We start from the raw sequence: 25,220 nt of genomic DNA on the forward strand, positions 1-25,220 counted from the left end.
TTGTCTTCCTTTTTTGTTCCCCTCTTCCCCTCCCAGCTTTATATTATGATAATGAATTTCATAATTACTTTTCACCATTAAGTGCTCAATTGTAATCTTTCATTTAATAAAGTAAAAGAAAAGGAACAAAGGAGTTTAACATGGTTTGATTCTTACACTGTATACTCACAGTTTGCTCAAATGAACATAAAAGAAAAAGGGCTCTAAATGTGAGTAGCCCAAAGGGGCAGTCTCGGAATGTGGTCCACTGATGGACATTGATGGTAAATGTGAGTAGCCCAAATGGTGGTTCCTAGAGTATGGCTACTGACAGGTTAATGTGGGAAGACATTCTTAGAATATGACCTACCAACAGGTTAAACTAGTAAACATGAGAAGATGTCCCAAGAGTAAATGGTGGATCGGCAAATGTTAATGTAGGATATCTGGAAAAGTTAATGTAGGGATCCCTAGAGGTAGGACAACTGACAATCCATATGTGAGAACGTATGAAAATATATATCCAGCCCCAAATTAGATACATTTAAAAAAAAACAAAACCATATAAGCTAATAGTCAGCACTGTATATCTTGTACAAAAAATGTAAGATTAAATAGCCCAAGCTACCAGCATACATGGGAGGGCATTAACTGGTTCTTCAGTGCCTTGGCTTAACCTAAAGCCTTTTGGTTTTCATACCATGTAATGAAACTATCCAATGAAATCATTTAAACAGGCAAGGCTTATTGTCCCCAGTCCAATTTCATAGAGCAATTCTAAAAGGAAGAAAGGTGATATTCAGCAGAGCCATCTTGGGCTGTACATGCTTTCCTCAGCAGTACAGTGAACCCTCCTCCAAGTTACTCACCTGTCTGGTTTCCCATTAGCTCTTTTGGCTGTGAGGTTTTTAGGCTTTGGTGGCAGAGGTGGGGGAAGCGGCTTTCTTTGCTCCCCTCTCTTAAAGGCCTTGGAAACATCAGCTGTTTTGCCTTTGTGGATGCCCTGTAATGACAGCCTCTTGTAGTCATCTCGTGCATGCTTGGCAAGGGATCGTCGCCTTTCATCTGCTGCTTTGGACCTCCGTACTGAAATAGGAAAAGAACATTGTTACCCAGTCGTTTTTTTCAAGATCTAGAAGCACCCATAGGAATTATGAAATCATGCCAATGAGGGGGAGAAAGCCAGAGAGAATAAACCACGTGTAACATTATTCTGCTGCATGAATGAATTTCCATAATGAAGGCACTTCCACATGGGACTTTACAGCAGTTCAGAATCAGCTCTGAACTTGCTTGTTCTCATGATGCTGGCTCAGCTCCTGAGTATAGCCAGTCTGTTGCTGGATTCACTGCTCTGTACTGTATAGACAAACTGTTTTGCCCCCTACTTTCCCTTTCCTTCTTTATTTTTGAAGCAGTGCAGCTCAGCAAAGCTTTTGGGCAGGCCATCCTCCATTGGTGGAAAACCCCACCTCCCAGCTCCTTTCTCTCATCATCATCATCATCATCATCATCATACTGTACTCCATGTTTTGAGGTTGGCAATGAGTGACGAGAATCACATACCAGCTTCACAATGCTTTTGAGGGATCAGGGAATGGAAACTGCAGTGGAAATCTTGAGGGATGGAAGTGCCCTCAGTCTGATCAGTGCTTCTGTGCTGCGCCTTGGCATTTGACTTGATCAGCACAGCTCCGCAGATAGGTGGATTCCTTGGAGGCCTAACAGTGTTGTGTAAAATTTGAGGGGTTTTATTTACAAATAAAGGGCAGGGGCATAAACAGAAGGTGAAGCTTCATTATTCCAACAGAGAGCCAACATTACTGCTTCTACAACAGATTTTTAGAAAGACAGATACCAAGCACTTCCTTTTTAAAAAAGCCTTTGCTAAATGTAACATATAACCCTTACAGTTGAAATTTTAGAGCATTATTTTGTATCATTGGCCTTGTAAATCCTTTCTCCATTCAAAATTATAGGCAAGGCAACATAAAAGGGCCAATATTAGTGTGTCATACAAGATTCCAGCCAATCAGGATCTTCTTTGTCCAGTTTTTGATTTGATTCAGCAGTATGATCTAGAGTTATTTCTTCTGCTGCTCTGGTCTCAGTGATGGTTGTCTTCATTGGCATTTCTCTGTTCTGTCATAGATAGACAAAGGTAATGGTTTCATTTAATGTACCAATAATTTTCTTCCATGCTAATAATTCACATTTTGACTTTATAAACAATTTTAGCACTTGATCCTATCATAGCCATAGGTTTTGAATGCTGTCATTGGTTGGTGATTCAACTAAAACTTAAATTGCAGATGAGAATTAGCTCTCCAGCTCCTCTGCTGAGCAACCTTTCCTGACTTGGTACCTCCAGGTATGTTCAATTGGCCACAATGACTGGAGAGGATGGGGATTCATCTCCAAGACATTTTGAGGATCAGCAGATGAGGGAAGGCTGCTCTGGGACCAAGAATATGCTACTGTGCAAGCCACTTTATAAGCCAATACCTCCATTCAATGGTAGCTAGCACTTTTTCTTGTATGAGCTGAACATCTTTGTGTCAAAAGAACATAATGTATGTTAATCAGTAATACTAGAAATTACCTGTCTTTGAAAAAAAATGTTATTGCCTGATTCAAATATACACATCTCCCCCAATTTTGAACTCTCATGTTTCCCCAGGTAAATGTAATAAGACAAAGCTTGTTTAAAGTCTCTTTTTCACAGCGCCTCCATGCCACCCTGCCTAACAAGTTCATCTGGAAATGTAAGCTTGAGTGTTTACATGTGTGCATGCTGGTTTTTTTAAAGGTGACAACTGCATTTGCATTGGATCTGCATTCAGAAAAATGATATGCCAACTGGAGGTGAAGACAAAACTTTATTTGCATTGTATATGCCCAAAGAGATTTGCTTTGTTTCCTTACATGCTGAAAACTATATCTGCTTGAATTAGGGCTACAGTTTACCAATATCTGTTCCACACCTCTCAGTTTAGTCACAGAAGCCTAAAACATCAATGAGATAGGAATAAACAAACGTCAATTTTCTCAAATTATTCCCACTTTAACATATAGCATGTGGAAAAAGAGAAAGCACCCACCATCCTCTTGTTTATATCTCATACTCTGAGCATTAACATACATATATAGACAATGATGGCCACAAGCTTTAGGAGCCAATATTCTAATTTTTTCACTAAGTGGTTTTTCAGTGAAACCCCATTTTCAGCAACAGTCCCCTTTTATCTGAAATCTTTATTTCAATAAGCCATGATTGACTGAAAACATCTTTGAACTGAGGAGCCTTGGAACCAATCTATAGTAGGAGATTTTCTTTAGTTCTGTGTTGGTTGATGTCAGCAAAGTATTTCCTAAACCATTCTTCCAACTCTATTTATACCTTGCCCATCCCAAATATTTTTGTGACTGCCGATTTGCTATCAAATCGCATGTGGCTTTTACAGGTGGGAGTAATATCAAAGCTGTAGAACCTGATCTGTTCTGAAACATTCCCCCACCCCTCTTCTGTTTTGATTGCAGGCAGCAGAGGAAGAAATTTTCCAGTTGCTTCCTCCACTCATCTATTTTTTACTGTTCACCTTCGCAACTGTGACCACCCGCAGTTTTTACTCTGGAACCGGCATCACTGAGGAGATGTGTGTGCAATTACCAAATACAAAAACAACACCTAATTGGCTGCACAAATAGAAAGCAAATAAAACCTGGACTCAGCAGGAAGGGGTAATTAAAACTGGGCTCAGATTCCATTTGGAGCTACATCACCCACACAAACCACCTTGCAACTCAGCAAGGCTGTGGAGGCATGCATGCAATTTGCAGACTTTAATGCTGTGCACTTTAAAAGTTTATAAACTGGTGCTAATAGCACTAATGCTAAAATATATGTGACTAGAGAGGACATTATAAACACAGTAGATACCACATTTCAGAAAAAAGTCCAGTGGTTCTTCAGAAACTCAAGAGAGTAAAATCCTCTAGTAGATCTTGCTTACTTCAAATTCCTACCTACTTGGCAAATTCATTGCACAATATTGAGCCAACTACTATCTCTCAACCTCATCTACCTCACAGAATTTTGTGAAATGGAGGAGAGGAAGTATAGGCTGTCCCGAGTCCTTTGCAACCAGGGCAAGCTAAGAAAAATAGAAACAAATTGATATCGAAGTATTCAAATGCAAACCCTTCGAGTTCATCAAGAGTAGAAGAAGTAACATTGCATATTATATTCTTAACCCAAACTCAGCTGAACACAAGCAAAATAACAAAAGGAAAAATGGAAAAGGCCATTGGGTCAATCCCTTACAGGAATGTTTTTTGCTTCTTTTTGAATGTTTGGTTTTCAGAAAGAAAGAAAGAAAATGAGTTCTAGTCCTGCCTTAGCCATGAAAGCCGGCTGGGTGACCTTGGGCCAGTCACTCTTTCTCAGCCCAACTCACCTCACAGGGTTGTTGTTTTGTGGAAAATAGGCGGAGGAAGGAGTATTAGGTATGTTCACCACCTTGAGTTATTTATAAAAATAATAAAGGCGGAATTAAAAAATCTAAAAAGAAAATCTCAAATTACGTCAAACTGTATATACCTAGTCCATTTAACAGTTACTGACCACAGGGGTTGATGCACATCAGAAAATGCAGCCAGCTAGCTGAGTATAAGATGAGTGAGCTTAGTGTCACAAGCATCCCGTTGAGCTAGAGAAGTACTTGTTTCATTAACAACTATGCTACTGCAGAGGCCACTTTTCTCTCTCATTCTCTCTCTCACACACACACATAAACACACACGTCTTTTCCTTGATAGGTTGAAAGTTCTTAATATTTTATCAATGGAAAAATATTCACAGAGTTTTGTACCCAACTACTGGCCAGAGGTCGACTTCCATGGGAGGTACGGCAAACTGAAGATGGCTCTGTGAAAGTGGAGCTGATGACCATGGCAAAGACCAAAGAACTGGTGAGTAGACCAGTCCCTTGGAACCTCTCTGGATGAGAGGACAGGAGATTGCCCGCATGTGTTCCAGATGGCTGCTCCCCGTGAGAAGACCACAGGATAGTGGCTTTCTGCAGGTTTGAGTGCCAGGAGACAATGGGAACAGCCATCTTGCTTGTGGCACAGACTTTTAAAGGACACTAAGTTCGCAACCCTCATTTTCTAATCACTTTTGGAAATTGCTCATTAATTACTTCTAAGCTCTTAGAGACCTTCAGACTGACAAGTCTGAAAACTCCAGGTAAGTCTGCCTTCAATCCTGAATGAAAGAAAAATTTAATCATAAGCTCAGGAATTTAAAGAATCTGAAATAAACAGCAAAAAGCTAAATAAGATTTTGATCTTGGAAAGTTATAAATGGACTAAGGGTCAGATAAAATTGGAATACTAAAACTTTAACAGTAAGATTTTGGAATTAATTATAAAGAACAAACAGCTTTTTGTGGGAAATAGATTCTGCTTTGGTTTTCACAAGACAAAACAAAGATAAGCAATTTCATGATTTCAAAAACTGGACACTATTGGGGACTAAAGTTTTAATATAAATGTGCATTTTGTCCCGTTTTCTTAAAAACCTTACTTAAAAATTTGAAAGTTCCCGTGATCCTGTCAGAATGCAGTCTGACTTTGAGTGGAAGGAGGGGGAGCTCAGCAGAAACGGTGGGAAAAAAGCCACAGAGCTCAACCTGGCAGGAAACCTAAAAAAGAAAAAAACAGGACCAGCTGATAGGCAGTGATCAAAGGGTGAGTCAACTGGCTCCTGCCTTGAAACGGCAGGAAGAAAAGAATGTAAAAGCACAGCCAGAGGAGGAATGGCTTGTCGGGGACAACCATTCACTAGATTCTCCAGCCCAGCCTTGCTTCTCGCAAACAAAGGAATCCCAAGATTCCCAGCCCAAGAAAACCGGAGAGGTTCCTGCTTGCCGATCCAGCCCGTCACCCAGTCCTGCCCCGTTTTGCCATCCCAATGTCCCATTTTTGTCTCAAAGAAATATGGTTAGCCTATATTGAAGAAATGACAGATCTAGAAAAGAAATTATCTGACAAGATAGAGATGGTATCAAAAGTGGATTTACAACTGACAGGCTAAGAGAATGACTTAGAAAAAAATGTTTCACTGGATCTACAAAAGAAACTGGATATCCAAGGATAGCTTCTTGAGAAGGGAGCATACCCCCACCCCCACCTGCAGTGAGGCATTAATCATCACTTGGACCCAATCACATGCTGCTGCCCAGGAGGCTTTAACTAACCAGGAAAGGCACAGGTCCAGATCACTGGTGGCAGAACTCACAGCTCTGGAGACCCTGTCCACTTCCTCAGGAGTAATCAGCGCAAACTCTTCCAGATAAAAAAACTCATATGTGCCCCGATCACCTCCATAGGGTCTGCCCAGCTGTCATGTCCACTGATTCAATGTAGTTTATACATCATAACGTTTCACATGCCATGGCGCTGACGTGCGTTTCTGTTTGGGAAGGAGCTGCTGTGAGACCTTGTACCAAGCTCTGTATGTGAAATCAGTACAATGGAATGTGTTTGGGTTATTTTCTCTGCTCAAGGACTTTTCCCGCAGACCATCAGAAACCGTTAGGAGCACCTGGGATTGTGAACTTGAGAAGATTCTATGGGGGGAGGGATTTCATTTGCACCTAGGGTTTTTAGTTTGAATTTGGCGCGCTTTCATCATTCTCACCTTTCTCTGTGATCCTGCATACTATTCTTTAATAAATCAGATATCTTTGAATTCCTACTCATGAGTCTGATGGTGTTTTAGAATAGGCAACCATTACACAAGCCAGCATCCAATTCTGAGCCAGGCTGAGTTACTTTATCTGAGATATGCTGAGAATATTTCTCACAGTGGCCCTACAAGGGCTTCCCCAGTCCCTCCTTACCCAGAAGAGACCTGGTCACCCTGAACAGAGCTACAGGCCAGCTATCTGCAGATGCAATAAGACAGAGAAGTAAGCTTCCTTCACTGCTCTTATTGCCACGATTTAAGTCCTAACAAAGGCTCTCCCCTGTGCTCAGTCACCCTCACTCTGGTTGCCCGTTTTCCCCAACCTTCTAGTTTAGTCTACAGCCTTGGGATTACCTGGAGATGACTCATCCAGCTACTAAAAGGGTCTAACTCTGATCAGCTTTTTAAAATCAGCCATGATTAGCCAGGTGCTGCCAGCTTCTTTAATTGCAGAAAGGAGAATGGAGGCATCTTGCAATAAGTCAGATGCTACTGAGATGCTATTCTGTCCTTCTATTGAGTTATGTTCCAGAAGAGCCAGGGGCTCACACTGTAAGCTTATTTTGGGGTATGTAAACTGCCCCGAGTCTCCCGACGGGAGGAGATGGGCAGGGATTAAATAAATAAATAAATAAATAAATAAATAAATAAGTGATTGCAAAATACCAAAAAGACTAACACATTTAACATAATGAATCTTTTTCTAAAAAAAATTGCAGGAGATTCCTCTATTTTCTACTCTTTATTGACAAGCCATTATAAGGCTTATAATCTTGTACTCCAGACTCACTAGCTCAGAGCTTTTTTCAAGTATTTCCTTCCAGTTTTTGATTCAACTTCTTTTGTCAGCCCAGTAAATAAATGTGCCTGTTTCCTCCTTATCTACCAGCCATGTGACCTAGTAACCAGCCTTCTTGACAAACATGCCTTTGTCTTAACCATTAGCATACAGACACATGCGTTCTACTCAGGGGTTTCACTGAAAATCCATTCTTGACAGAGCAGTTCCTGCTCTTGTTCTAAAGACTTTAAAAGGCAATGAGTCTAGTCTCAACCCCGATGAATTACTACTATTCAATACAAGTAAAAATAAGCAAGTAGAAATCCCTGCCAGAAGGGCTGTGGCTAGTTTGTATACGTTACATTGTTCCAGGATAGAGGAGAAAAACAATGGTATCGGGGGAATGTTCCTCTCTAGTTATTTTAGCCCCCTCTTAGTACAACCTGGTGTAGCCTTGGGGTGGGGGTGGGATTGAAAACTGAAGTACAAGGATGTAGTGCCTACAGAAGTCCCAATTTTTCAGGACCGCTCAAGGATATTCCTTTAATTGCAGTGTTGAAAAGGAGTTAATCTTCAGATAACTCTGTTGAGTGATTATTTGGGGAAATTGGTTTAGTCCCCCAACAAATCCAAGCTCAATTAGCTGGGTTGATTGTCTTAAGTTTTAGGCTTTGCATGACAGCCTCACTCCTCTGACCCAATCAAGTGTATAGCGCAAACAGGACCATCAAATTTCAGTGACATATCATTTAAAAGGATTATTCCCTGTACGTATAATACCTTCCTCATTCTGTAATATTAAAACTGTGGGCTGCAAAGCGAGGGGACACAGGATGAGCACCTTGGCACAAAGAGGCTTTCTTGGTTCAACTTGCTACAGCAAACAAGCAAGGTCACTTTCACCATTCCCTCAGTGCTAACATCCTGATCCATTTCAGTGCTCATGGGGACCTCAGTAGCTCATAAAGGCATAATTCATTGGATTTGCAATGAATTCTTTCCACCTCAACTAACTTTCATTTTAATGTTTGAATAGTAAGAAAAGATGAGAGCATTACCTGGACATATTCTAGATTTCTGTGATTTCCAACAGCTGCTGTGTTTTCCACTCTCTTGGGTGCATCTCTTTTCACAAAGGTTTTACTGCCTTGCAGTATCTCAGATCCAGGTTGGGGGCCTGATAGAAACTGTGGAGGAGATGGTATTGAACCCTCTGTGACTCTTTCCACTGGGGTTCTTCTATAAATGAAGAAAAAAAAAGAATTTTTCAAGGAAACACAAGTTTTTCAAACAATTTCTCTTTTTTACCTGCATGTGCTGCAAATACAGAAACTGCAATAGGAGTTAATGCAAAAAAATGTTTTGACACTCATATATACACTTTATATTCTAAATCTTGATGTAGTATAGCACTGAAGTGGTACAATATGATCTCACAAAATGGGCTCTACCACTCTAAAAAGCAGATATAGGCTGGTCCTTAAATTATCCAAGACACACAAACCACTGTTGATACTTCCCCACATTTGGATTATATAGAACACCCATATGATTGTAATTGAAACTCCTTCCTTCCTTCCTTCCTTCCTTCCTTCCTTCCTTCCTTCCTTCCTTCCTTCCTTCCTTCCTTCCTTCCTTCCTTCCTTCCTTCCCAAACTGCTGGTTCAGATCAATGGCATTTCTCTGAAACTGTTGGTAGCTGCTGTTGAAAATTATAGATCTGGGCCTCTAGGCCAGCACCAGATTCATGAAGTTAGATTTAGAACTAGACATTGAAGGAAAGGACTGAATGTCCCCTTCCCCAGCATCTGCATTCTGACCAACATGACAACCAGCAGCAGCTGTATAATTGTAGTTATAAAAAAATATGATGAGAGACTTCCAACACAGAACTTCTGTCTGCCTCAAGGACCTGTCAGCAATCCCACCCCGCAAAAAATGTACTATTACATAACCCATTCCTGTTTTATTTAATCACATATATGTTCGTTCTCCTGTCCTGAACATTTCACAGTTGAAACTAAGGACAAATGTTACAGATGGTGCCCTCTTGTCTCCCTTCTTCCATTCCACATTGTTTAAAGCTCTTGTCAGTCTGCTGTGTGGACTTCATTTAACAACTTACACAATTCTACGCTACACTGTTTTAGAATTAAGTACAACAGTGGTCCTTTGGGTTTACATTATACTGAAAAAACTCTATCATTGTCCTGCATGATACTATATATTCTCTGTTGTTCTCTGTCTACATATGACTCTTCGCAATTACAGCATGAGACATGGCAGATTAGAGCATACCATTTTGCTATTAACTACAGTGGTTGGGTATTTATGATGCTTTTATTTGCAAATGCTGCCTTGAGAGGGCTATACAGTAGCTATACAGGCTATACAGTAGTCTTTAAAGGCAACATAGAAATATTTAAAGTTCATATACAGTATATTTATGTTCTCCTGCAGGTAAACAGAGATTACTGGATGGATGTAATGACCAATCTTCAAAACATCAGCTCTCCTAGGAGGGAGCAAAAGGCAGGGCAGATTTTATGAAAAATGCTATCAGATGCCATGCAGGGCCCAGTTTGATTTTCATAATGGAAAAATAACAGCTTTGAAGCTAAAAGCTAGAACAATGCCCTTATTTAGTAGTATGTTGTCCCCATTATTTTGAATACTTTGGACAGTTTTTTAAAAATTGAAACAGCTTAACATTTGCTTATTCCTAGGAATTCTGGGAGAAGAAGGCACAATTGATCTCATGGATGCCAAATAGAAAAGATTGGTTAGATTCTCTGTCATATGAATTGAAAAAGGATCTTTGCCACATCCACTTTGGACTGCAACCTGTGATGTGCAATTTCAGGACCTGCCCCAAAGAAATCCTGTTTGGTAATAACAAAGCCAGATTTGGTGTATTATTTTCAGTATTTGGAAGGTTATACTAACCTTATTGCCTCTGCTTGCTGAAGTGACTGCTGCCTTACTCTTTCAGCAAGAATTTCACTACACAGAAGGTCATATGGTTTATCCAGTATGTGTTCTCCCATTACCCATACCCAGACATCACCATCTGCACCAAGCTTCCATTGCACAGATTTTCCATGGTCTGCAAGACAACAATAAAACTGCTTTAACATCAATGAAATTATCAAAAATGTGCAGTCCTTGGTGCTCTCTGAGCCTTGTTGTTTTCTTGTAGACGTTTCATTGCCACACTGGCAATGAAACATCTGCAAGAAAACAACAAGGCTCAGAAAGCACCAAGGACTCCACAGTTCAACCCTGAGCTACAAATATTCGCTTCGATTATCAATAATCAACAGCCTGTTCAGTATACCAGGTTTTCCTACCATCCATGTCAACTTTCATCTGTGTCTCTAACTCTCTAATGAAATGGTAAATTAGGCCACCAATATTTTACAAGCTTGAATGAATTAAAAAATGATAAAAATTCCATAATGGGATTCAAAGGTGTGGATAAGACACCCATTTATTTATTTATTAAATTTATATCACCGCCCATCTCCCCCAATGGGGGACTCTGGGTGGTTTACAATAAATAGCATTAAAACATAGCCAGATAAAAATTACATTAAAATATACATAAAAGCAAACATGAAATCCAAGTGGAGATGGATTACTAAGGGGTACTATGGCGCCAGCCATCCTCAGGTGGAGCTATCTCTCTCCCCCTCCCAAGCAAGGCGGCAGAACCAGGTCTTAAGTTTCTTCCAGAAGTCTGAGAGTGAAGAAATCTGTCTCAACTCCGGGGGCAAGATGTTCCAAAGGGTGGGCGCCACTGCAGAGAAGGCTCGCCTCCTGGACCCCGCTAGATGAAATTCCTTTGCTGATGGGGTCCGTAGCATGACCTCCCTGCCTGACCGGGTGGGACGGGTCGATGTTATGGGGACGAGACGGTCCCTCAGGTACCCTGGTCCCATGCCATGTAGGGCTTTAAAGGTGATAACCAACACCTTGAATTGGACCTGGAAGCAAACTGGTACCCAATGCAGCTCGCGTAACAGTGGTGTCACATGGGCTGAATTTACAGCCCCGATAACTGTCCACGCAGCCGCATTCTGGACCAGCTGAAGCTTCCGAATACTTTTCAAGGGTAGCCCCATGTAGAGCGCGTTGCAGTAGTCTATATGGGAGATGACAAGGGCATCAGTGACTGTTTGGAGGGCATGTCGGTCCAGGAATGGGCGTAGCTGGTGCACCACCCGAAAATGTGCAAAGGCCCTCCTGGCTGCGACTGCCACCTGCTCTTCGATCAGGAATCGTGAGTCCAGGATGACCCCCAGGTTCCGCACTGGTTCCGAATGGGGCAGTGCCACCCCATCCAGAACCAAAGATGACAACTTCCTGGAACCCGAGGAACCATCAATCCACAGCCACTCTGTCTTACCAGGGTTCAGTTGAAGCCTGTTGTTCCCCATCCAGGCCCCCACAGCCCCCAGGCACCTGGAAAGGGTGGAGACCGCATCACTTACTTCACCTGGGATGGAGATATATAACTGGGTATCATCAGCATATTGATGATACCTCATCCCATGGATGATCTCACCCAGCGGTTTCATGTAGATGTTAAACAGGAGAGGAGAGAGTACCGAACCCTGCGGCACCCCACAAAGGAGGGGTCGAGGGCTGGATCTCTCCTCTCCTATCACCACCGATTGGGAATGGCCCTGGAGGAAGGAGGTGAACCAGAGCAAAACTACCCCGCCCACCCCCAACCCCCTGAGCCGCCCCAGAAGGATACCATGGTTGATGGTATCGAAAGCTGTTGAGAGGTCTAGGAGAGCCAGGATGGATGCTCTCCCTTCATCCTTCTCCCGCCAGAGATCATCCATAAGTGTGACCAATGCAGTCTCTGTCCCATATCCTGGCCTGAAACCTGACTGAAAGGGGTCCAGATAATCCGTTTCCTCCAAAATTCTCTGGAGCTGCAACACAACCACTTTCTCAACCACCTTCCCCAAAAAGGGAAGGTGGGAGACAGGGCGAAAATTGCCCAGTATAGTAGGGTCCAAGGATGGCTTCTTGAGGATGGGGTATACCAGCGCCTCCTTAAAGGCAGCCGGAAACACCCCCTCCCTCAAGAATGCATTAACCATTGCCTGGACCCAACCACAAGTCACTTCCCAGGCTGATTTTATCAGCCAGGAAGGGCATGGGTCAAGCTGACATGTGGTTGCATTCACAGTCCAGAGAATCCTGTCCACTTCCTCAGGCCCAACAAGATCAAACCGTTCCCAGATAACAGGGTAAGTACATTCCCCTGGCATCTCCCCAGACTCCGCTTCACACTTAGAGTCAGAATGAATCTGACCCTATAGCTTGTCTAGTATGAAAAGAGAATCTACGGTTTGATTGCTTTCTGCTATATCCACTGGAATTTCTGGTTCCCCTTGAAATTGCTTCTGCCTGCCACGGGCAGTGGGCGGGGCCTTCCTTTAAAGAACATCTGATATGGCAGCATCAAGAAACTGAATGTATCTTGGAGTGCTATCAGCACAGCTTGGTAGCTGATTGGTTGGGAAACCAGTTTGTCTAGAGCTCCTTCAGGCCAGAAATTTGTAATTCTATTATGACAATAGCAGAAGTACTAGATAAATTCTAGCACTTAATTAGGAGTGAGCTGTTTGTAAAATCAAGGGCAACTTATATTAGTGAAAAAAAAGTATGATTTATGCTTTTTTAAACTGTATTATTATAAAACATTAGTAGTATATTATCTGAGTACAGTGGTATTTATGCTATATTGACTAGAGATTATTAACACTCTAATATTTAGATGTGTTAAAGCTTTAGTGATAAAGAAGATTATATAAGTACTAAATTTTGCATCCAAAGATAAATGTGACATTAATAAACAATTGCAAAATACATCAAACTATTTGTTATTCAATAAAGGTTTCTGTCTTAAGCTTAATTTGTTGTTTATTTGTTTAGTCGCTTCCGACTCTTTGTGACTTCATGGACCAGCCCACGCCAGAGCTTCCTGTCGGTCATCACCACCCCCAGCTCCCCCAGGGACAAGTCCGTCACCTCTAGAATATCATCCATCCACCTTGCCCTTTGTCGGCCCCTCTTCCTTTTGCCTTCCCCTCTCCCTAGCATCAGCATCTTCTCCAGGGTGTCCTGTCTTAACCTTAATACTTAGTGCTAAAATCTCTATTGTACTGTTACTTATTATTGTTTGTACATATTAAAGAAAAGAAAAGAAACTACAAGGGCAAAAAAAAATGAAATTTGTTTTCTAACTTCCTCCTTTTGTCCCTCTACCAGTTTGTGGTGTTTATAATCATTTAGGTCCCCTTAGAAGCCTTACTGTAAGTGTTTATATTTGCCATGATGCATAACATATTGTATATATGGGAACCATTCTTGCTTGAATTGGTTAAACTTCTGTTGTAAATACATGCTCTTAATTTTGCCATTGCTGCATATTCTCCAAGTTTAAATTCCCTATCAGATATCATTGGAACTGCATCTTTCTACTTTGTTCCTGCTGCTATAAGCATGTATCTTAGTAAATTGTGTTATCTTGTGTTGATATTACAGGATTATATCTAATAAAAAATAATTGTGATTTCATTTCAAATTTAATTTCCAAAATTTTCTGCATGGTACTATACAGTATATATAATGTTCCAGTACTTTTGAGGTTTTTTGAATGTGGTAAAATGTTCCTTTCGTTTCAAGGCATTTCCAACATTTGTTACTCTATGATTGGACCTTACTGATTGAGTTGTGTACCAATTTTTAACATTTTGTACCAATTTTCTCTTAGATTGTAGCTTGGAGTAAATTTTATTGATTTGGTCCATTATTCTTCCCATTGTTGTGTTTTATCATACTTTTTTTTTTGTGGTTCGGTCTCTGTGTCATATCTAAGTAGGAGTTTATATATGCACCCTAACAGATGGTATTGGTTTTGTATAATTCTATTTTCTTAATATCCCTCCCTTTTTCTTAAGGTCAGATTTTATACTTCCAGCAATTTATAAATATATCAAACATAGTATGTTCTAGCCTTCACTTAATAATTCTTGCTGTGTCTTTGATCTATTCATTGAATCCGGGTGGATCGTGTCTGCATATGTAATTAGATTTTTCTTACTCTAATTATCTCCAGCATTGAAAGCATTTCAAGGAGAAGCTAACAGTGAAATTGTTGGGTGTATTATTTTCCTTATAGAGTTCCACACTTTTATCAAACTTTATCTAATAAGTACAATTTATTCTATCTTGTCTGTGGGCCTTTCTGGACCTACTAAAGTTGACATAAATTATCCTTCCAAGAAATTGAAGTTATACTGTACCAAAAAAAAAAAGACATAATATCAATGTATTTCAGACATGGGTACTGAGGTTGCACTCATAATTTCCTGGTTCCATTCACATTTATAGAGACCCACAGTGATAGAAATCAGTAATCTTGATTTATGTCAATTAACAGCATTCATCTTCAGCAAAGGATCGTTACCTTGTCGTGGTGCTGGAGCTTGAGCACCTCAATGATGCCATGAGCTAAACCGTGAAGGGCCACCCAAGACGGGAAGGTCATGACAGAGAGGTCAGACTAAATGCGATCCCTGAGGAAGGTAATGGCAACCCACCTCAGTATTCTTGCCGTGAAAACTAAATGGATCAGTACAACCAGAGATATGTTGGTATACCATCGGAAGGTGAGACCCCCAGGTCGGAAGATGGTCAAAATGCTACTGGGGAGGAACAGAGGATGAGCTCAACTAGCCCCAGACGTGATGACGCAGCTAGCTCAAAGCCGAAAGGACGGCTAGCGGCCAACGGTGCTGGTGGTGAACGGCGAATCCGATGTTCTAAGGATCAACACACCATCGGAACCTGGAATGTAAGATCTATGAGCCAGGGCAAATTGGATGTGGTTATTGGTGAGATGTCAAGATTAAAGATAGACATTCTGGGCATCAGTGAACTGAAATGGACTGGAATGGGCCACTTCACATCAAATGACCACCAGATCTACTACTGCGGACAAGAGGACCACAGAAGAAATGGAGTAGCCTTCATAATTAATAGTAAAGTGGCTAAAGCAGTGCTTGGATACAACCCAAAAAATGACAGAATGATCTCAATTCGAATTCAGGGCAAGCCATCTAACATCACAGTGATCCAAATATACGCCCCAACCACAGATGCTGAAGAAGCTGAAGTAGAGCAGTTCTATGAGGATCTGCAGCACCTACTGGACAACACGCCTAAAAGAGATGTTATTTTCATCACGGGAGACTGGAATGCTAAGGTGGGCAGTCAAATGACACCTGGAATTACAGGTAAGCATGGCCTGGGAGAACAAAACGAAGCAGGACATAGGCTGATAGAATTTTGCCAAGACAACTCACTCTGCATAACAAACACTCTCTTCCAACAACCTAAGAGATGGCTTTATACATGGACTTCCCCAGATGGACAACACCGAAATCAGATTGACTACATCCTTTGCAGCCAAAGGTGGCGGACATCTGTACAGTCGGTAAAAACAAGGCCTGGAGCTGACTGTAGTTCAGATCACGAACTTCTTCTTGCACAATTTAGGATCAGACTAAAGAGCTTAGGGAAGACCCACAGATCAGCTAGATATGAGCTCACTAATATTCCTAAGGAATATGCAGTGGAGGTGAAGAATCGATTTAAGGGACTGGACTTAGTAGATAGGGTTCCGGAAGAACTATGGACAGAAGTTCGCAACATTGTTCAGGAGGCGGCAACAAAATACATCCCAAAGAAAGAGAAAACCAAGAAGGCAAAATGGCTGTCTGCTGAGACACTAGAAGTAGCCCAAGAAAGAAGGAAAGCAAAAGGCAACAGTGATAGGGGGAGATATGCCCAATTAAATGCAAAATTCCAGAGGTTAGCCAGAAGAGATAAGGAATTATTTTTAAACAAGCAATGCGCGGAAGTGGAAGAAGACAATAGAATAGGAAGGACAAGAGACCTCTTCCAGAAAATTAGAAACATTGGAGGTAAATTCCAGGCAAAAATGGGTATGATCAAAAACAAAGATGGCAAGGACCTAACAGAAGAAGAAGAGATCAAGAAAAGGTGGCAAGAATATACAGAAAACCTGTATAGGAAGGATAACAATATCGGGGATAGCTTTGACGGTGTGGTCGGTGAGCTAGAGCCAGACATCCTGAAGAGTGAGGTTGAGTGGGCCTTAAGAAGCATTGCTAATAACAAGGCAACAGGAGACGACGGCATCCCAGCTGAACTGCTCAAAATCTTGCAAGATGATGCTGTCAAGGTAATGCATGCTATATGCCAGCAAATTTGGAAAACACAAGAATGGCCATCAGACTGGAAAAAATCAACTTATATCCCCATACCAAAAAAGGGAAACACTAAAGAATGTTCAAACTATCGAACAGTGGCACTCATTTCACATGCCAGTAAGGTAATGCTCAAGATCCTGCAAGGTAGACTTCAGCAGTTCATGGAGCGAGAATTGCCAGATGTACAAGCTGGGTTTAGAAAAGGCAGAGGAACTAGAGACCAAATTGCCAATATCCGCTGGATAATGGAAAAAGCCAGGGAGTTTCAGAAAAAGATCTATTTCTGTTTTATTGACTATTCTAAAGCCTTTGATTGTGTGGACCATAACAAATTGTGGCAAGTTCTTAGTGGTATGGGGATACCAAGTCATCTTGTATGCCTCCTGAAGAATCTGTATAACGACCAAGTAGCAACAGTAAGAACAGACCACGGAACAACAGACTGGTTTAAGATTGGGAAAGGAGTACGGCAGGGCTGTATACTCTCACCCTACCTATTCAACTTGTATGCAGAACACATCATGCGACAAGCTGGCCTTGAGGAATCCAAGGCTGGAGTTAAAATCTCTGGAAGAAACATTAACAATCTCAGATATGCAGATGATACCACTTTGATGGCTGAAAGTGAAGAGGAACTGAGGAGCCTTATGATGAAAGTGAAAGAAGAAAGTGCAAAAGCTGGTTTGCAGCTAAACCTCAAAAAAACCAAGATTATGGCAACCAGCTTGATCGATAACTGGCAAATAGAGGGAGAAAATGTAGAAGCAGTGAAAGAGTTTGTATTCCTAGGTGCAAAGATTACTGCAGATGCTGACTGCAGTCAGGAAATCAGAAGACGCTTAATCCTTGGAAGAAGAGCAATGACAAATCTCGATAAAATAGTTAAGAGCAGAGACATCACACTGACAACAAAGGCCCGCATAGTTAAAGCAATGGTGTTCCCTGTAGTAACATATGGCTGCGAGAGCTGGACCATAAGGAAGGCTGAGCGAAGGAAGATCGATGCTTTTGAACTGTGGTGTTGGAGGAAAATTCTGAGAGTGCCTTGGACTGCAAGAAGATCCAACCAGTCCATCCTCCAGGAAATAAAGCCAGACTGCTCACTTGAGGGAATGATATTAAAGGCAAAACTGAAATACTTTGGCCACATCATGAGAAGACAGGACACCCTGGAGAAGATGCTGATGCTGGGGAGAGTGGAGGGCAAAAGGAAGAGGGGCTGACCAAGGGCAAGATGGATGGATGATATTCTAGAGGTGACGGACTCGTCCCTGGGGGAGCTGGGGGTGTTGACGACCGACAGGAAGCTCTGGCGTGGGCTGGTCCATGAAGTCACGAAGAGTCGGAAGCGACTAAACGAATAAACAACAACAACAACAGCATTCATATTGTAACAAATATAGTATGGGTTGTAAGTTAAAATGAGCAAGATTAACAGATTTAACATCTAATTAAATATTCAGACAGCTGTTGGCCATGCAAAATTCTATTATCCAAATCCTCAATTATCTTAGCTCTTACTTCAAAGCCATGTGCAAAACACCTTCATGAATTTGGATAGAGAGGAACCCCTCTATCATAACCAATGGCCATCTTAAGGGGGGAAATCCAAACAGATCCCATTTTATATCACAACTTCCATGTTTTATGATATGTAAGACTGGCAAATGACCTAAATAAAATACTTTGATTTTGACTATTTTTTTTAAAGCCCCTCAATGACCTCCAAATAGGAAATAACAAACTAAAAGTGTTCTTTGGTATGTTGAACTGGTGCACTCTTACTTGGATTGTGTGAGGGTCTTGGTTTTAAGATCTAATTTTAGAAACTCACAGCACAAGCCACGATGGATATGCAAAGTTCTTCATTAGGTCTTTATCTCACTCTATCAAAGCCACGACTGGGTTCTACTTCCTCCCGCTTCCCTCCTTAAGCATCCCGCCTTTTCCTTGACCCACCCCTTCCTCTGCGCTGACAGCTTCACAGTCTCTCAGTTGTGAGTGGGGTTGCTGCTAGTTGCTCTCTTCTCATCCCTTGCCCCTCCATTGTTTCTCCTCTGTCCTTCATTCCCCTTGATGTGTAAGGTTGGAGCACCCAGTCGCAATTAGCTATTGCTTCTGGGTTCTCTGTCCTTACAGATTGTAGCAAGACTACAATTAAAACATTTGAATAAGCTGAAGCTCTTTGTTGGCTGGAATTCTCAGTTCCATCTGGACGTGTTTTCCTTTCCTTACCATCCCACTTCACACAATGTGGCCACTATTATTTTGTTTCAAGGTGTTTTATGTGGAACTGGCATGTTTCATCACAGAGAAAATCTATCTATGTGGTCACTAAGAGTCAACAACAGCTTGATGGCATTAATCACTTTAAAAAATACTGTCAGTATTATATCACTATCTGTGTTTTCCTCATACATCTATTTTCAGTTTACAGAAAATCCCCTGATTCTCTGCAGAAGAATGAAACATAATGGCACTTCCTTCTTCACCCACAGACTCTCACTCCTGAAATCTCTACAGGAAGCCTGAAGGCAGTTTCTAGTCATCATTACTTCTGAACACTGAGAAAACAAAAATCATTGCCACACCCAAAGCTGCTGCAGTGACAAAATTCTCCTCCAACTCCACTTCAGTCCACTCCACTGAAAAGAATAACATGTCCCACACTGAAAAGAAGGGGACAAAACATTTAAATTTGTCTTTTAATTTTTTCTGGGCTACAGAGAGGGAGACACAAGTCATGAAGCTAGTATGGCCCTTACAAGACTGGAGAAAAAAACCATCCTTATCAGCAAGCAAGCCTGCAACAAAGATCAGCTCAGCCCTTTAACACTGGTGACCTCATGGGAACATGGAGGTCCTGAGCCGCTTTCAAACTGGCACAGAATCCACTAATGCAAATGCCCTAAGGCCTTCTGGCGACCACTGATATTACCTTCAGCAACAGACAGTAGGATTCTTAATAAAAGAACTGGAGAACCTAAAAGAAAGGGCAGTTTTCAGTTTGGGTCCTGCTCAGTTGGTTTCACATAGGCATCTTTTTGGTAACTGTTGGACCTGAAAACTAGACTAGATAGGCCTTTGGTTAGGACTAGATTGGCCTGTGCATCTGGGAAGTCCAATCTGAGGGAAAGCAGTAGCTACAGGACATAGCAGCTGCATCACTTTCACTGTTACTCTTCCAGACAAGGCCATTTTATCAGCACAGATTTATAAAAAAACATGTTTTTAAGTTGTGCTCAGTTACTGAAATATTTCAGTATTGTGTTAGGAATTTTTCTTTAATTAAAGATGTATTTATTTGTTTGTTTGTTTTCAATCCCACCTTTATTATTTTTATACAAGTTCAGTGAATCTTTACTTTCTCTCCCACCTCCACTTCTCCCTTTCATACCTATTAATATGGCAGGAATATATACTGTATTAATAACATGGATTTAATATGGAAGGATGAAGACACACAACAATACCAAAGTCAGTTGCAAGCCTTCATGAAGTTTATACCAGAAGAACTATGACTGGCAAACATCTATCAAACAGGCAGGAATGTCTGGGTGAGGTGGGGTGTCAAAAAAGTCAAGAAAGGGACTGCTACTCCACAATCAAAACACTGCATGTTCAAGAAGGGCAGGGCTTCGATCATGGGGCTGCCATCCCCCTGCCACCACCAGGGACCCTCCTGCAGGCAGGAATGATCTTATGACACCTATAGTGGTGATCATTCGTGCAGAACAAGCAGCATCTTCCAGATTGGACATCTCTTGTGTTGACGTGTCAGGCAAATAGGATAATGGAGTGGTTAGAAATAACAACTAGCCAAGCTAGTATGGACATGCTTTAAAATCAACTTAAGAAATCCAGTGTTATCATTCAAACAAAGATTTTAAAAATCCACAGAGAAGGGGGTTAACTCATAATAGGCTCCTTCCTACCTATCCCAATGCCCTGAGATATAATGTACGGCTCCCATGGGACTTCTGATTGAGCTGAGTCATCGTGACAATGTTATTTGTATGAATCAGCAGGGCCGCAACTGGGGGGGTCAAGTGGGGCATGTGCCTCGGGCGCAGTGCTGGGGGGTGCCAAAATGAGTGCTGGGGCAGCACCAAAATGGGCACGGAATCCATGTTTGCCCCAGGTGACACAGACCCTAGTTGTGGGCCTGCGAATCAGCATATCCATAAAATGGGGTATTGAAATGTGCAAAGTTGTTATGGTACATTGTAACTTAAGCATAAACAAATACACCCAAATATATTTTCTGCAAAGAACAAATAATCTGCTATAGTTTGGTTGTATTCTAACCAAAGCAGAGCTGTCACTTTGGAATTGTTTAAGCAGATGTTATCCTGCTAAATGTGACCCAAATGCCCAAAAATTTAGCAATCAAATACTTTCAAAAACAGAGCTACAGTATATGGAGCCTTGAGCAAAGCAAAGCTGAGGAAGATCCTCTCCCCATAGCTGTGTTAAAGTGACAGATACCCACACTGGACTCAGCAGAAAACTATACTTCCATGGTATTTGTTGTCCCATTGCTGATCCTATGCTGCTGGTATTTATTGTCTCTGATTCCCATCATCTGATTCTCCTACAAAGTAACGAGTGATGAAGGCTAACCAATTTCACAGAACTTGATGGTGCCCTTGAAGGGTGTCAGAATAAGGGGGAAATCCACCACCCCAGTTAAGGCCTCTTATGGCTCTCCCACTCATGGTCTGGGGATGAGATGCCGATAGATCAGGGGGATGTGGTGGAGAAAAAAGGTTGCCAGGGCATGTCCCTGCCATGATTAGGAGCAACATCCATGAGGCAATATAGAGGAAGTACAGCAGAGAAATTTCTTCCCCTAAAAAACCTCCTGGGATTGGATCAACCTGGCAGAAAAGATTCTGACTCAACAACTGGGGACTTAATTTAGCTAATGATTAAAGGAACTTCCCCTTGAAGTCTTGGTCAGTTAAAAAAGCTCTGGATGTATTTGAAATCACAAAACAAATCAGCTATGTTTGGCCGTTAAGTCATTTTACTTCTGGCTCTGCTGAAGTATAACCCGAAGAAAGGAAGAAGTTTTTAGAGAGCTGGGCCTGCTGCCCTCTTGGAGGGGAACTTGTTCCCTCACCCTTCCAGTTCCTGAGTGTCAGCCACTCTGGCAGGGCCTTGCAGGGGAATGCTGGACTGAGCGGCAGGGGTGAAAGGGAGAAGCGTTTTTGTTGACCCCATCTCTACCATAGGGCTTGTATGCAAAGTACCAGGCTGCTTATTTTTTAAAAAAAATCTCTTTTCTTGTCTTTCCATTTTGTGTGGAGGGGCGGTAATTGGAACGTGAGGGAATTTGGGTTATCAGAAGTGTCTGCAGGGCATGGTTAAATAAGTCAAGATGGCAACCATAATGATACAACCAAAGCTTTGCTTGTTTTTTATGTGCATCACAAAACTTCAGGGACACTGTTGTGGTTGCCATCTTGAACTTTTTGATCATACCCTGCAGCTGCCCCATTGGATAGCCTTCTCCCCCACTTCAGCTGCTGCTGCAACAAGCAACCCAGTTTGATGCATTGCGAAAAGTGCTTGGTTGCAACATGTGTGACATGATATCATGCCACAATTGATATGAGAAGAATGACAGCTTGATAGCCCAAAAGCTTCACTTCATTACAAATACTCCTTCTCTCTCCCCACCCCCACTTTCCACAAAAACCTTAACACACACAAACATGCTGGAATATGGAAGGGCAATGCTGGTAATTTATATCATCCTTTTTCTGTGGAATACAGCTGAAGGGATTTTTTATTGCACCAGAAGTAGCTTGGGTGGAGAGCTCCCAATTCGTTTTTCAGGCCCCTCCTGCTCAGTGTGTTCTCAAGGCCCTGCAGTAAGAAGGAGTGAAGATCATTGACAGGTCTGCTTCAAAGTGCTTGAGAGGGATGAGGACTAGAAATGGGGCCATGTGGATGCTCCCCATGAGGCAGCTCTGAAAAAGTCCTCCTGTCAAACCTTACCTCTTCTAGGGACTCATTGCTTAGCTTCACCAGTCAGTCTCACCTTTGGCTCACTTCATACTTGAAATTTAGGAGGAAGACTCACCTGGCTAATCAGCTGGTTATTTAGATTAATGCTTTAAAGATTAATGTAAAAACACACATCATTTAAAGCTACAGGATAATGCTTTTTTGTTCAACAACCAACTCCTATCCTATGGCAAACTGTCTTGAGAACAATGCTTGGAAAGTGAGAAAAACTCTGGACAAGGAATAAGAAAGAAAATGGTCATGCACTGACCTTCCTTCAGTGTTGGCTTCAGGGCAGTAGCCACGGCTTCTCTCTCTTTCCACCTTCTGACCTGCTCCTGCCTCATCTTGAAGAACAAGATCTGCTTTTGCTCCTCGCTGAGCTCAGCCAGGAGCTCTGGGTCCACATACATGTCTGACAGGATCTGCTTCAGCATGGCTGGAGAAGGCCTCCCGGCATGAATCAGAGCGGGCCCTGGTGGGAGCGGGGCACGTCACTCTTCGCCACTCAGTCAGGCACACATGAAGGGCTGAAGGGGAGGCACAAGTCTATCCCCATCCGGGAAACACAGCAGGAGTGCAGGCTCTCCCCATGGCAATTACGGCCCCCGTGGCTGCAGCCTTATTTTACCTCAGACTTCCTGCAAGGATGCGGGGGGGGGGGGACCCGAAATAACAACCTGAGAAAAAACAGGAATGGAAGATTCAGCTGCATTTACACAGAAAGGTAGTCTCCAGAATTAAGGAGAACTTAATCAAGAAGGAACAAGGCGGGGAGAAGACTGCTTTAATCTGATACCACGTCAAACCACTCCCTGCACAACTAAAGTCGCAGGTGTGGCTTCCCTCTCTCTGACTCAGCAACCAGAAAGTTAATGTACCAGTCACCGAGAAGTGACCTCTCACCCTCAATTTAAGAAAGGGAGCTCTGACACCCAGCAAAGGAGAGTATGCCTGCAAGCAAAATGACAGCAGCAAAGGGAGAAGAAATATAGCAGTTGTGAAGCCTCCCCTACCCCGTTTTCTTAGCATTCCCTGGAAATAACTGGTGCCAGTGAAGGATTCTGATGGCACTATCTTCCTACATCAGAGCATAAAACCGTATGCAAAACATACAGCCTGATCAACAGATATTAAGCAATCACAGCAATAGGAAAAACCCTCACCCAGGAAGAGCTGTAATTATCAAACACTGCTGAGAAATAGATGTATTGTTATATATTAAGAATAAAAATGTCCTCTGATGGCCAATTTCTTCATAGCCAAAACAATATCTTCTGCTTAAAAGGGAGCTATCAATAGGCTTCGGGTAACCCTGAGATTTATAGAAATAGCAATCAATAAGTTAATCTCTTCTATTCTACGCGTGGGGAGAGAAACCTAAGAAATAATGAGGACTGAGAACGTTCAGTGATCTCACTGGCTACTGTGAGAGGAAGTGAGAAGAAGGAAAAGAGGGAAGGGGAACGGAGTTTCCTAGAAGAGGGTATGGCAGGAGGCCTCCATGAAAAAAATCACTGTATTCTGCCACCTTGCTTTGTGGGTTCTGCTTGGGGATGCTAAAAGCCAACCCCAAGAACTCTGACCTGAGAGCTTAAAAGAGGGGGCATTAAGAAGAAACAGAGCTATCAGCATGCATGGTAGAACCCCAAGATTGACACAAGAAAAATAGTGAACAAGATCCTAAAGAGTCAAACAAACCAAGAGCCTACAAGAAAGAAGCACAAAGAACAGCTACAGGATGTTGATTATTTACTAAAAAGTGGGAAATAAAAGTCTGGTGGAAAAATAGATTGGGATGTGGATGGCTAGTTGGAACATGGAATAAGAATCCTATTGCTGCAGCACTTTATTACAGGCCAGACTCCCATTAACAGTGAACCAGAAAGCTGGCTGCTCAGAGCCTTTGGAGCCCAAATGAACCCCTGAGAAACAGTTGTTTCCTTTTTGCTTTTTGCAGTTCTGCACAACTTGCAGTTCTTTTGAGGAAGCTGACTCTCCAAGTTATTAGAATACCTTGCTTAGTGCCATCCCTACTCATGCAGAAGTAGAATAAAAGAGCCACAAAGAAAAATAAGGGGAGCAAAACAAACAAACAAACAAACCAGTAACAGCTGGGGTTAATAAGGAAAGAACCTAGTCAATAGCTTTTATGAACTACAGATGTTTAGAATCCTCCCTCTGACTGAGAATGATGGGAGTTGCAGTCCAACTCCTCTGAGGCAGTAGGTTAGCAAAAGTCAGATTTACTCTCTAAATTCAACACTGTGAGGGCGTATTTGAACCCAGACCAGGGTTTTCTGTTTTTGAGTAACTGTTTTCCCAAAGAAATAGCAGTGTTGCAGTTCAGACTTGACCTGCAAACAGAGGAATG

At 42.0% G+C, this 25,220-nt stretch overlaps 1 protein-coding gene across 5 annotated transcripts in view; it reads right to left on the reverse strand.

Annotated features, from left to right (window-relative positions):
- SH2D4A (SH2 domain containing 4A) overlaps nucleotides 1-23,608 on the reverse strand; it is a 28,088-nt gene extending 4,480 nt beyond the window's left edge. The window contains exons 1-6 of one of the 5 annotated variants that reach the window (XM_063300373.1): nucleotides 23,118-23,605; nucleotides 10,458-10,617; nucleotides 8,570-8,747; nucleotides 2,905-2,985; nucleotides 1,998-2,121; nucleotides 849-1,065 (exon numbers count right to left, since the gene is read on the reverse strand). In XM_063300373.1, coding sequence (XP_063156443.1) covers nucleotides 849-1,065; nucleotides 1,998-2,121; nucleotides 2,905-2,985; nucleotides 8,570-8,747; nucleotides 10,458-10,617; nucleotides 23,118-23,283 — 926 coding nt within the window. In that variant the 5' untranslated portion in view covers nucleotides 23,284-23,605. Of the gene's footprint in view, nucleotides 1-848; nucleotides 1,066-1,997; nucleotides 2,122-2,904; nucleotides 2,986-8,569; nucleotides 8,748-10,457; nucleotides 10,618-23,117 lie in introns of all 5 variants that reach the window. The other 4 variants (XM_063300375.1, XM_063300376.1, XM_063300378.1 and 1 more) reach the window with 4 other exon arrangements.
- Nucleotides 23,609-25,220: the final 1,612 nt, after the last annotated feature.

Source organism: Candoia aspera, chromosome 4 (assembly GCF_035149785.1).
Source record: "Candoia aspera isolate rCanAsp1 chromosome 4, rCanAsp1.hap2, whole genome shotgun sequence".
NCBI classification, from domain to species: Eukaryota; Metazoa; Chordata; class Lepidosauria; order Squamata; family Boidae; genus Candoia; species Candoia aspera.